Source organism: Myotis daubentonii, chromosome 12 (genome assembly GCF_963259705.1).
Source record: "Myotis daubentonii chromosome 12, mMyoDau2.1, whole genome shotgun sequence".
Taxonomy (NCBI): Eukaryota; Metazoa; Chordata; class Mammalia; order Chiroptera; family Vespertilionidae; genus Myotis; species Myotis daubentonii.
In genome coordinates, this window is record NC_081851.1 from 78,403,585 (window position 1) to 78,416,986 (window position 13,402).

General features: G+C 55.7%; 1 protein-coding gene across 1 annotated transcript; it reads right to left on the bottom strand.

Moving 5' to 3' along the window:
• Positions 1 to 639: 639 nt before the first annotated feature.
• Positions 640 to 11,244, bottom strand: IAH1 (isoamyl acetate hydrolyzing esterase 1 (putative)). Its single transcript, XM_059660585.1, has 6 exons — positions 11,118 to 11,244; positions 10,149 to 10,201; positions 6,701 to 6,849; positions 3,619 to 3,780; positions 2,742 to 2,863; positions 640 to 984 (listed from the first exon to the last, which is right to left on the bottom strand). Exons 1-6 carry the CDS (start codon positions 11,196 to 11,198, stop codon positions 802 to 804), a joined length of 750 nt encoding a protein of 249 aa, XP_059516568.1. The 5' UTR covers positions 11,199 to 11,244; the 3' UTR covers positions 640 to 801.
• Between the last annotated feature and the right edge of the window lie 2,158 nt (positions 11,245 to 13,402).

Consider the following 13,402-nt stretch of genomic DNA (forward strand, 5'->3'; position numbering starts at 1 on the left):
CTCAGCATGAGGAGCCCTCCTCCAGCATCGGCATGGCCACGGGGTGACAGCCCCTGGGAGGGACTCAGACACCGTGGTGCTGCCCTGCACGTGGCTGTTCGCATTGCGTCCTGCTCAGGACTCCAGACGGTGTGCACTCGCTGTGTGAAGGAGAAGTCATCGGGGAGTTCTGACTTCCTTAGAGTTAGAGTTAAAAGCTTCTCCCCTGTAAGTCCTGAACTGTGCTCATCAGCCAACATGTTTAATGAGTAACTTACAAACTTTGAGGGCAATTAACCAAACCTGTGACAAATGGTGTCTTTTTTCCTAAGGATGTTTGTTACACAGATACCTGTTACACTAATACTTGAACTTGTACCTTGTGGTATTTGCTCTTTTAACTAGTCACCATACTCTTATATTTTAGTTACACTTTTGGACTCTGATGTAAGGTGAGTGGGTGTATGTGTGAGAGTGAAGCAGTTCCCAGCTGAATGTAAGAAAACCATTTTTTATAAAATCAACTTTTAAAAAAAATAAAACTGTCTTTTACCCTTTTTTCCGCTTATAGACTCCCCAGCTGCTCAGGGTGCATATAGTGGTGGTGCTGGTGGCACCTGCATCGACCAATAATATTAAATATCAGAACATACTCAGTGCAGCGCTTCCCGGGAAGGCACAATGCGTTTATTCTTCCTGGTACAAATGTCAGGGTTTCGGTCCAGGGTCATGAGCAAAGGTTTAGGCCTGAGCAGACACAACTCTGACCAGAGGGCGTGGTACAGGGTGGCGTCGTGTCCCTACCAGCCTCGTGCTCCGCGCCTAATGGTCCCCGTCTCCGAGAAGACTGAGCTCTGGTCTCGCTTCGGCCACATCTCGCCAGTAAGGGAGCAGCAGCGGCAGGGAAGACACTCTCTTCTCTATCAGAGGCCAGAGGTGGGAGAAGAGGAACTCGTTTCCCTTTGGTGATAAGTGCAGTCCATCTGACAAGTAGGGTGAGAAGTCCTGTGAGGGGAGAGGGGCCGTTACAGGTGTGCGCTAGTTTCTCCGGGGACTGCAGTGGCACTGCCAGGCTCCGTGCACAGGCTCAAGGGACCACAGGCCCTTTGCAGATGATAGGCAATTACAGATCGAGCTCCCACAGCCTCACACCATGAAGACCTGAGCCATCCTCCCGGCCACCAGCTCAGAGAGGCTGACTGACGAGCACGGGGTGAGAAGGCCCAGGGGCACTTTTGCCTCTCAGTCTAAGTGTTAGGTTGACAGGCAAGTTACTGGGAGGAAAGAACTAGAACAGAGATGCTGGAACACCGGGGTCAGTCCCCCACGCCCTGCTCTCGGCAGCACTGACCATTAGACCCAGTCTCCACTGGGCTGAGCCTTCGTTTTCTAGTCTCTGCTGTTCCAGATCAGGTGGCCTCTGGACGACCGTCTCAGTTCTAGGCTCTCAGCATTTCATCTAAAGGACTGTAAGAGCGCCTTCTGCAGCAGCACTGCTTTCCTAGCCAGAAGCTGCTGCTGCTCGGGGCCAGTCTCCCGGGAATCAAGTGTCCGCTGTGTGAACACCAGGAGCAGGACTGCGCGGTCCCATGTAAGTACGGTTCACTGTACGGAAACTGTCGTCCGGAGTGGCTGTACCATTCTGCCCGGGGACCAGGTTTTTACCTTGTATATTGATAAATGGGCTTTCTGGACTTAAAAACAAAACTATTAGAACTCCGTATCTCAAAATACAAATTGTAGCTGATAGCACAGTCTACTTAAATACGCTGTGTGCCTGGTGACATGTTCTAACTCCTCCGGGCCATGCAGAGAAGGACGTGGCCTGGCCGTTCTTAAATGGGAGCCGTTTCCTGCTCGCTGGTTTCCCTCTGTGCTCACCCTGACCGTGACCGGGGCTCCTGCTGACCGCACGCTGTCCCAGAGCCTCAACTGTCTTCCCTGTTGTGGCCACCGTACTCAAGTCACCAGACAGCCCCTCAGAGTGTGGGCGGCCTTGTTAGTATGCCGGGCCGGCCAAGGCCACCCTGAGCCTAGGCTAAGATACCATAGCAGGTGCCCTTCTGTGGCCCAAAATATGGTGTTAGTACTGGCACGAGGCCTGTGTCTAAGAAGTGTGATACACGTCACTGAGCAGCGAGTGTGCTGCCGAGGCGAGGATGTGAGGCTGCTGCTGCGAGAGGGAGTTCAGACGCTCGGGGCAGTTCCTATGTGAGGCCGGGGACCAGCCAGGGTGCTGGGCAGGGGGCAGAGCTGCTGAGGCTGTGGCGCTAAGGGAGAGCTCAGGCACTGGTGCTGTGAAGCTATCGGTCTAGGCAGCGCGCGGCTCTCAGACAACAGCTGTGGGTGCAGAGGTGAACGCTACCCTGTGGGAAGGATATGGATTCACCAGCCGGGGCCGGCTGCCTGTATGGGCTTGGCTGTGAAGAGCTGTTTTGTCTGATGACTTATGGCCACTGGCTCCTACAATCAGGACTCCTCCTTATACACCTGTAACTTCCCATGGCTTCTCCGTCTAAAACCCGGTGTTCAAGAAGGTCCAGCCCCAGGCAGGGGGCTCGGACCCCACAGTGAGGGCGCGAGTGGGTTCGAGCAGGAGCCGACTCTGGCGTAGTCGGGAAGAAATTAGAAGGACATACGGGCTCAGAGCAACTCAGAGCTCTGGCTGGGCTCTGGCTGAATCTGACACCTCAGAGCCACGCACAGCTGAGTCACGCCTGTGTGGTCCTACTCGCCCCAAAAGGACTGAGCAAGCCACCTACCTGACCGTCCTTCTGCATCAGGGTCCACAGGTCGAGCACGTCAGTCCCACAGTCTCGGGCCACCTGTAAGCAGGCGCTGGCGTATTCACCAACCACCACGTTCAGGCGATTTAACTTGCAACCTTTGGAGAAAAGGTGCCAGCTGATAAACTCCAGCACTGGGCCTGGGCAGGTTCTGGCCTGGATGGTTTCTCAGTTCAATAAACAGGCGCAGACTTGGGGGCCAGACTTGGACCAGCCCAGGGGCCGAGAATAAGACAAGGACGGGCCTCCCAGGCGACTCCCAGCGCAGGAGGAGGAGCCTCGTGGCCCCAGGGCCTGACGGGAGGCCCCGCGGAGGGAAGGGCAGGGCGGCAGGGCTGGAGGCTGGTCGGCGGCACGCTGTGAGGAGTGCTGTGCTGAGACCCGAATTTGTACCTGTCCTAAGAAGCTACTGCAAAACGGGGGAAGTCATTGTAGACTTTCAAGCAGAGAAGGCAAGATTTGGGAGGGACCTCAACTGTCTTACCTGCTGGAAGTCAGGAAAACACCCCAATGTGACCCCGTGTCCAAGGCACAGAGACTCTTGGCCTCAGCACCACACCACGGCAGAACCGCGGTCTGTTCTGGGATGTGCTCAGCCGTCGGCACAGGGCTCATGGCTGCGGGCGCCTTGGGAGTTGGGAAATGACAAGGCAGCAAATGCCAGGCCAGCGGCCCAACACGGCACAAGTGAGATTCCAACTCCTAAGCCAGAGGTTCTCGGGTGTGGCCACGCGAGCTGTGCTCCTGTCGCCTGACTGCACACAGACCATGCGGATGTGCAGGCTCCAGAGAGCCGCGCTGCAGGTGGGAGCCCCACCCCTCTAGGTCTCCAGGCCCACCCAGGTGTGGTCACCTTGTGCCAGGCACTCCTTCTCCCACGCGGCCTCGCAGAGCGGGGGCGGCGTGATGAGCACGATCCGGCCCTCGGGGACGTCCACGGACCTCAGGTACTGCACCATGCTCCTCAGGTTCGCCACGTACTCCTCCAGGGGGATGTGCTGCTTGGGGTTCTCATCTGTTCAGACAGAGTGAGTGACAGCTGAGGTCAGTGCCCGTTCACAAACGCCCACACTCGAGGTCACTGGGGAGTCGTTGGGCACCACGGCCGAAGAGGGCAGGGCTCCAGCACACAGTGCAAAAGGCGGCTCCCGGGCTCTGCTGCGCCTCGGAAGTGCCCTTCCTCCCTGCGCCCTGTGGCTAAGAGGCTGTGTGGGGGGAGGCTGCCCTCCCCTCTCCTGGCCTTGTCCCTGACCAGCCAGTGCCCTTGCACAAATGCTCCACCTTCTGAACCCGTGTCCTCACTGGTGAAAAGAGGACAACAGGGTCTACCTCACAGGGTGCCTGTGAGAATCAAACCCGCCAGGTGTGTACAGCACTCAGGCAAGGCTCCTGCATGAAGGACCAGCCAACCCTATGCAGCTGCAAAGGATTATTTCTAGACCTAAATAGACACTTCTCCAAAGAGGACATACAGAGGCCAAGAGACATATGAAAACATGGTCAAAGTCACTAACCATCCGAGAGATGCAAATCAAAACGACAATGCGGTACCAGATGGTGCCTGTCAGAATGGCTACCATCAACAAATCAACAAACGACAAGTGCTGGCGAGGATGCAGAGAAAAGGGAACCCTCGTGCACTGCTGGTGGGAATGCAGACTGGTGCAGCCACTATGGAAGACAGTATGGCGTTTCCTCAAAAAACTAAAAATGGAACTCCCATTTGACCCAGTGATCCCGCTTCTAGGAATATATCCCAAGAAACCAGAAACACCAATCAGAAAGGATATATGCACCCCTATGTTCATAGCAGCACAATTTATCATAGCTAAGATCTGGAAACAGCCTAAGTGCCCATCAGCAGATGAGTGGATTAAAAACTGGTACATCTACACAATGGAATACTATGCTGTGGTAAAAAAGAAAGAATTCTTACCATTTGCAACAACATGGATGGAGCATTATGCTAAGTGAAATAAGCCAGTCAGAGAACGATAAATATCACATGATCTCACTCATCTATACTAATAAAAGGATAATATGCTAATTAGACCAGGCATCTTCCAGACGTCCTTCCGGACAAAGCCATGGTGGCAAGGGCTGAGGCAGAGACGGTTAGGGGTGATCAGGCCAGCAGGGGAGGGCAGTTAGGGGTGACCAGGCCGGCAGGGGGGCAGTTAGGGGGCGATCATGCCAGCAGACAGAGGCAGTTAGGGGAGATCAGGCAGGCTGGCAGGCAGGTGAGCAGTTAGGAGCCAGCAGTCCTGGATCGTGAGAGGGATGTCTGACTGCCAGAAACCGGCAGTCAGACATCCCCCGAGGGGTCCCGGATTGGAGAGGATGCAGGCCGGGCTGAAGGACCCCCCGTTCCCGTGCACGAATTTCATGCACTGGGCCTCTAGTGTGGAATATAATGAACAACATAAACTGATGAATAAAAATAGAACCAGAGTCATAGAAGCATGGAACAGACTGTCCAACCTATGAAGGAAGGTGGGGGAGGGAGATGAGGGGGTAAGAGATCAACCAAAGGACTTGTATGCATGCATATGAGCACAACCATTGGACACAGACAGTAGGGGGGTGAGGGCATGTGCTAGAAGGTGGGGACGGCCAGGGAGAGGTCAATGGGGGGGAAAGGAGACATGTAATACTTTAAACAATAAAGAATTTAAAAAAAAACCAAAATAAAATAAACCCACAAAATTCTTTGTAACTTGCATTTTTTGGATAACTGAAGTTTTCATACATTTCAAACATGTATTGGCTATTAAACTTCTCCTTTGTGAATTATCTATTCCTGCATTGCCCATTTCTCTATTGGAGTTAATGCTTTTCTTATTCATTAAGGACATTAACTTTTGTCTGCCTATTTTTGCAAATATTTTCCTTACTGTGTCATTTTATTCTTTTTAAATAGTTTGATAAACTATTTTATTTCACAAACTTATTTTCTTCCTTTGCAATTTCCTTCATTGTTTTTATGCTTAATGTTTATTCCTGCCCTAAGTTTGATAAACTTCACCATTTTTTAAAAATTCTGGTTTTGGCCATGACCGGTTTGGCTCAGTGGATAGAGCCTGCGGACTGAAGGGTCCCAGGTTCGATTCCGGTCAAGGGCATGTACCTTGGTTGCGGGCACATCCCCAGTGGAGGGTGTGCAGGAGGCAGCTGATCAATGTTTCTCATTGATGTTTCTAGCTCTCAATCCCTCTCTCTTCCTCTCAGTAAAAAAAAAAAATCAATAAAATATATTTTAAAAAATTTCTGGTTTTGGAGTTTTGTTTTTCTTCTGGTGTAGATGTTAAGTGAAGACAGAACTTCACCTTTCCCGATAGTTGGCCTGCGGTCCCTACTGCCACCTGTAACTTATGTACCCTTCCTCCCAGGCCGCTGAAGCCACCCCCTGACAGCCCTCCTCCCCCATCTCCAGCCTCACCCAGAGGCCCCCGTAAGGGTCTGCGAGCAGCAGGCCAGGCCACTGCTGGGGGAGGAGTGGGCCCTGGAAAAACCTCTGGGGGTGACACCCAGCTTCCCCAAGTCCAGGCCTACGTCCCTCCACCTGCCACACAGGGTTTCTCCTCGCCCGGAGCCATCACTCAGGTTCCAGGCTACGCCAGCGTCTGGGCGGCCCTGAGCTCCTCTTTCCGTCACTAAGACACAGGTGCCCACCTGAGGCCCCTGCTGCCAGCGATGGCAACTAAGAGAAAAGAACCAGGCACTGAGTCCAGCAGCACGAGGCTAGACGACACGGGTCTGAAAACAGGTCGGGGTGAAAGTCACCGACACTGACGGCAGAAGAAACACCTACGTACGCAGGAAACTCGTTACACTTTGGACAAAACGGCCCCTCTCAGGAGATCAGGAACCAGAGCACACATGTAAGGTTGCTGTAACATGAAATATGAACTGGGAAAATACCAAAACGCCTTTACCTTTTAACGCGCTGTCATTGGCACCAAAGAAAATTGTAACGGCGACTGGGCTGTCCAAAACGTTCCCTTTCCTGAGGAGCCTGGGGAGGATGATTTTGGCCCATCTGGTGTTATAGCCTGAAAATCCACGGTTCAGAACATCACATTTTCTGAAATGAAAAATGAAAAAAACGTTAAAGATGAATTTCAGACAAGGCTGTTTCAGTCCCTAACCAACCGGCTGTGAGGGCGGGTGAGTGAGCGCTCCTGGTGGGCGGGGCCTGCTCGGCCTGCCCTCGGTCCTCTGACATGAGCAACAGCACAGAGCGCTGGCCTTCGTCGTGCCATCACAGAGGCTGTGAGTGGTCACACCCTCAGTGCCAGTGATGGGTAATTGCCTCGAGGGGCTGAGTTAGTCTGCAGACCGCTGGTTTCATGCATGGCACAGGGCGCTTTTAAAACGGAGTTGACAGCAGACAGGTATTAACCTGAGCAAGTGTCATAGGTAGAAAGTCTCTAAGAAGCTGGTCTTTTCTTGTAATTACTCTGAATTCCGAAAAATAACAAGCTTCTAATTAAGTGGTCTTCTAACACTCACACCTGTAAACTATCAATTGAGATTTTAGTGCTAAAATTAACTATCTACAAAACATATGTGGTGAAACATTTAAACAGTGGTTCCCAGCCTTGGCTGCACATTAGAATCACCTAGGAATCTTTTTAAAATCCTGATTTCTGGGCCTCATCCTCTGGAAATTGTTTCTTTGTTACTAATGTTGTGGCCCCACCATAACAAACAGAATTTCCGGAGGGTGAGGCCCAGAAATCAGGATTTTGAAAAGATTCCCAGGTGATCCTAATGTGCAGCCAAGGAGAACCACTGCATTTACAGTTCCTGGAGCTTCTCAGGCCATTTGAATAATTAGTTTCTCATCTTCTATTTGTTTAGAAAAGGTTAACGGAGCAAGTCAAGGGCTGCCGGCTCAGCGAGGGAAACGCACCTGCTCTGCTCCAGGCGGCCCTGGCTCAGCGAGCTCAGGTGAGCTGCCTCCGCCCAGCACCTGAGCAGGCGCCCCTTACCTCCCCCGGCTCCGGGCATCGGCCCTGCAGCCCCGCCCCTGCCCGTCTCTGCTGTGTGGCCTCGCTGCTTATAGTGTTCTCAGCTGGACATGGGTGGGAGCATAAACCCCTCCGTGTTGTAGGGGGATTGCAGGCTGGCGGCTTCAGCAGGAGGCAGCTGTTTCACCCCAAACCCCCCCCCCCCCCCCCGCCCCAGCCCCAGATTTTACAGGAGAAAACAGAGGGATGAAAGGGTACCTTCATGTTTTTAGATTAAGTCCACTTAAATAAAGCAAGCATTTAGGACTAGAAAACGCAGGGTCAATTTTTCATTTTCTAGTTTAGGGGATAAATATAGAGGAGAAAGTGAAGACTTTGTAAAACATTTCACATTCAGAAATAAAATATATTTTCTTGGTGTGTTATATTGATGAAGAAGATTATCAAGTATCAAGTAATATAAGCATATTTCTTCTAAAGGAGGAAAAGGCAATATTCCTGCTGATCAGTTTACTGATACCCCAAACACAGATACTTGTGTCTACTGTTTTTATTTTATTTTTTAAATATATTTTTATTGATTTCAGAGAGGAAGAGAGAGGTAGAAACATCGATGAGAGGGAATCATTGATTGGCTGCCTCCTGCACGTTGGATCCAGCCCGCAACCCAGGCATGTGCCCTTGACCGGAATCGAACCTGGGACCCTTCTGTCCGCAGGCCAACGCTCTATCCACTGAGCCAAACCGGCTCGGGTTTGTGTCTACTGTTTTTAATCTGGAAAATATTTCTAAATATTTATTTTAACCTCTTTTAAAAATTTTTGTACTTTTCCTTAACCAATTTTTAAATATTTTTTTTTTTTTTTTAGAAAGAGGAAGGGAGAGGGATAGATAGAAACATTGATGGGAGAGAAACATCATCCAGAGGCTGCCTCCTGCACGCCCCCTACTGGGGGTCAAGCCCTGAACCCCGGCCTGTGCCCTGACCGGAAGCGGGTTCCACCCGCTGAACCACCAGCCCGGCTGCTTTCACCTCTCGAATTGGGACAGTTTCCCTGTTCATGAATTCCTCGGCATACACCTCAAATACCACCATCATCACTATTTCTGATATAAAGAGAATTTTGGAGGAAAAAACCCTCTATCGAAACTTTGTGTTAAGAATCCACTCTGCGTTCTCGCAACTGAGCTCACTAATCACTGACGTCACGCCCACCAGGTGCCCGGAAGAACCTGTCGCCTCTACGGGGGGAGCAGCTGTGCTCTTTCGGACCCTAACCCTTCATGTGTTTTTCACAACAGGGTCTGCGGTCACATGGTGGCAACTTCTTTCCCCGAACCCCGAGGACCCGCCTCCCAGGCCAGGCCAGCGAGGATGGAGGGTGGACAGGGCACTGTCCCTCTCTCTTCTGAGATGCACCCGTGCCCGCCATCAGCCCCAGGCGCCGGCCCCGGCAGCTCCGCGGTCAGAGTGCAGCCCAGTCACCCAGGCTGTGGGTTCTGCCCGGGTCAGGGCGCATGCCGGGAGCCGGTCCATCCTTGCTGTTTCAAGGGACCTGGCATATATGGCATACGGTTCTTAATATGTTTGCTCACCTTCTTGGCGCTGTGTTTTAACCAAGGTCACCTCTCCGAGAAAGGTTGAATCCCCAGGTAGGGATTTTCCCCTGAAGTTAGGGAGGGAATAAAACCCCTCAACTAAGTGCCAGGCGGGTAACTAATCCCTTTAACTATGAACAATCATGCTTAAGCTACATAATCTTTACTTCCTGGAATGGAGATAAGAAATGTCCTAACCTTTGGAATAGAAATTGACAGGATTAAAATCAACTGGTATAAATACAGATGTAACAAGACAGCAAGACACAGAACTTATAAGACAGAACTTCAGAGACAGGGCTTGGAAGACAGGACCAAGAGAGACAGAGCCTAGGCACAGAACCTACACAGAACGTTCTCTAGAGACAGAAGAACTTCGCTGGAGAGAGCATGCCGGAGGATCCTGGACCGGGACTGGCCTCGGAGCCTGGAGGCAGAGCCTGGCAAGAGAGCATGGCAGGGGATCCTGGACTGAACCTGACTGCAGAGATTGGCAGGAGAGCCTGACTAGAACCTGGTGACTGAACCTGACTGGAGAACCTGGGCAGAACCTCTCTGGAGATCCAGACCAGAACTTGGCTGGAGATCCTGGCTAGAGATCCTGGCTAGGCTGCTGATCAACTGAACGCTGTCTCCGTGTCCTTCCTTCTTCGCCGACTCCGTCCACACCTTTGGGGACCCCTGGACCCGCTGGGGTTGGACCCCGGCAGGCGCAAACCAGAACCAGCCACTGGCCGCGTAAGTAAGTGGAACAACAAACCGATGCTTCTTTCTAAAATAAACCCATAAACTAAACATGAAAACTGCTCACCTGACCAGCTTGTCAGCCAGGGACGCGCCCCATCCACCCTGTTGGAAAGAAAACTGGAGAAAGAGCAGCCCATTAGTCCTGGTCCCGTCCGAGGCCATGGTGGCCGCCGGGCTGGCCCTCACCCCGCTCTGCTCCGGGTCAGGGAGGGACCCCCGCAGCCCGCCCGGCAGCGCCCTGCCCCCTCAGCGGGACGGGCCAGCCCCTACGCTTCGCTGAAACCTGCTACCAGTCACCCATCTAGAAAAGCTGCTTAGGAGCTCGGTCCAGTCGGTACCTGCACTGTGTGCTGAGTTAGGCGGTGAAGCCTCGCTGCCCTCCCTTCCCTCCGTTGCAAGAAGCCAGGGCGACTCCTTACGGAACTCGGGGTGAACGTCGGGGAGGCATCCCCACGGGCCCGGAAGCCCTCCTGCCCCGATGCCCCGGCGTCCCCCGCCCGGCACAGACGCCGAACACCGCAGGGAGGCCGTCTGCGAGCCGGGAAGTGAACTCGTAACGCGCGCTCCGCCCTGAAGCGTGAGCTGAAGTGATGGCGGGTGAAAACAGATGAGCTTTGCTCTCAGAGGCAAGTCATTCGGGCTCAGCCTGTTCCGCCCGCGGACGCAGAGAGGCGGCTCCGCGTTCCCCGCCCCACACGGGCTGCGCCGGGCCTCGCGGGCGCCGGGCGCCGACGGGGCGGGAGCGCGCCAGCTCGTGCGGTGGAAGAACCGCCGCCGCCAGGAAAATACCGAGACGACGCGCCTCGCTCCCCCCAAACCCCCGGACAGAGCAGGGAGCGGGCCCTCGGCTCCGGCACCTGCGACCTGAGGAGCCAGCGCGCCGGCTGCGGGCCACGCCGCGTCCCCAGGGCCAGGACCTGGACGCGGGGGCTGAGGAGGCCACGCCCGCGGCTCTCGGAGGGGACGTCGCCGAGACACCGCCCACTGAGGGCCGGCCCGGAGCCTGCAGGCGGGCCGGGCCGGGCGGCGGTACCTGGGTGATGGAGTCTCCGAAGAGCAACACCCGAGGCCAGAGCAGAGAGCTCCCGCAGCCCAAGCCCTCGCACAGCGACATGCCTGGCAGCGGACAGTGCCCGCAGGGCGGATATCCGGGCGGGGCGAGCGGGGGCGGGGCTAGGGGCGGAGCAGGGCGGATATCCGGGCGGGGCGCGGGGGACGGCCGGAGCTAGGGCGGATATCCGGAGGGGGCGTGGCGCGCGGCGGGGGCGGGGCGCGCGGTCGTTAGTTCTGCCTGAGCCGTTCGGTGCGGCCGCCGCTGCCCTCGGGGAGCCACCTGTCCGCCCTCTAGCCGGGGGCCCCGTCAGCTCCCCAACTGGAAGCCAACTCCGACAGCAGAGGGGGTGGCGCCGCTGTCCGACGCCGGTTGGGATGTTGCAGCAAACGGCGATGAGCGAGGCCGCCGGCTGCCGGAGGGACTCCCGGGAGCCCGCCCGCCGCGCTCCTAGCGTCATTTCTGTAAATGGTGGCCCGTCTGTGCGTTGAAGGGCCCTAGGAGCTACCAGGGGTGGGCAAACTTTTTGCCTCGAGGGCCACAATGGGTTCTTAAACTGGACCGGAGGCCGGAACAAAAGCATGGATGGAGTGTGTGTGTGAACTAATAAAAATTCAAAGTAAACATCATTGCATAAAAGGGTAGGGTCTTTTTTTTTTTTTTTTTAGTTTTATTCATTTCAAACAGCCGGATCCGGCCCGCGGGCCGTAGTTTGCCCACGGCTGCCTGCTGACCTCAGAGGAGGGTACTCCGGCCTTCAGGCATTTTGGCTCCCGCAGGTGTGCTCACTCGGACCCACCTGGACCGACCGGAACCAGACCGCCGACCCGCGGGCGAGGGCTTTGGGAGCAGCCGCGCTGCCTCGCACCCGGCCCCCGGCCCCCCGGCCCCCGGCCCCGCCCTGCCTCCCGCCCCCTGCTGCTCCGAGAGGCTGGGATGGTCTCTGGTCTTGAAGAAACTGGGTTTTCCTTCCGTCAGCTCCTGTCCCGACTGGTTCCGGGCTGCGGGGCCACCGGCGGCGTCACCAAGGACTCACTGGCACAGCCCGCTTCCCGGAGGTGCTGACCTGCTGGGAAGCCGCTCCTCCAGCCCCGGCGGGCTCAGTGGTTAGCGCCCAGGGACTCAAGGATCCTGGGTTTGGTCTGGTCAAGAGCCCGCTCCCGGCTGCAGGCGTGACCCCGTGACGTCGGGAGGCAGCTCATCATGTGTCACCCATGTCTGTCCCCCCCCCCCCACACACTCTCAGAATCAACACATCCCGGTGAGGATTAACCAGGTGACCTACTCAGGACCCTGCTGGCCGGTGGGGCAGCGGACTCGGAGGACTGGGCTCAACTCGGAACACACAGCAGAGCGGGGTGCCGAGGAGCGGGGGGGCTGCAGAACTCCGAAGGCAGGGAGTCTTGTTGGAGTCGCCCGTGGTAAGATATGGGGTGGGGGTGTGGTCAGACCGAGGGGGCCAGGGAGAGCCCCGGGGCGGGGCCTTGTCTGAGGGCCTCAGAGGAGCGCTTGCCCCTCAACCACGCGGTGAAGCCGAGGCCACGAGGAGCAGGCTGTCCGGAGACGCCGGTCGGTGGAGGCCGGGGCTGGGGAGCGGGCGTGGCCTTGACGGGGCGCCCGGCAGGAGACCGGCTGGAGCTGGAGGGCAGGTGGGGTGACAGCGCGCCCCAGTCTGGAGGCTGGTAGCTCCCGGGCTTCAACCGGAGGCACCTGGGAGCTTCCAGACGCGGCTGCTGAGGACCTGCACTGCCAACCGACCGCTTTCCACGCTCACCCGTGGGCATCGGTGCACTCCGCGCTCCCGTGGGCCTCCACCGGCAATGCAGCCCAGGAGGGCCCGCCAGCCCAGGAGCTTGGTCTGCATCCTCGTCAGTGAAGCCTGAGGGTCAGGGGGGCTGCATCTTAGAAACAGCCCTGCTGGGCTTGCTCTATGGAGCCCACCGATGTGCCTTCCCCATGGAAGGCAAGACCGGCCTGCAGCGCAAGGGTGGCCGGGCCCACGGTCTGAGCTCAGCCTGCACAGGGGAGCGGCCAGGCGGTAGCAGGAAGCGGTGGGAAGACAGTGAGTTGGACTAAGGAGCCGCCCTGGAGAAGGGGCCGGGAAAGGACACTCCCTGCTTGCTGTATCAGTCAGATATTACACGTGTATGTTTTGTAGCTTAAAAATCATAATCGCCTGGCCAGTGTGGCTCAGTTGGCTGAGCACGGTCCCATGCACTGAGTCACCAGTTCGATCCCCAGTCAAGGACTAGTACATATCCAGGTTT

Bases quoted from the DNA above. Each gene is read 5' to 3' on its own strand.
- IAH1 (XM_059660585.1), bottom strand. From the start codon at position 11,198: ATGTCGCTGTGCGAGGGCTTGGGCTGCGGGAGCTCTCTGCTCTGGCCT. The intron at 3,781-6,700 runs GTAAAGGCGTTT...CTGTCTGAACAG, and splicing joins CAATGACAGCGCGTTAAAAG to ATGAGAACCCCAAGCAGCAC. The intron at 2,864-3,618 runs GTGACCACACCT...TTTTCTCCAAAG, and splicing joins GAAGGAGTGCCTGGCACAAG to GTTGCAAGTTAAATCGCCTG.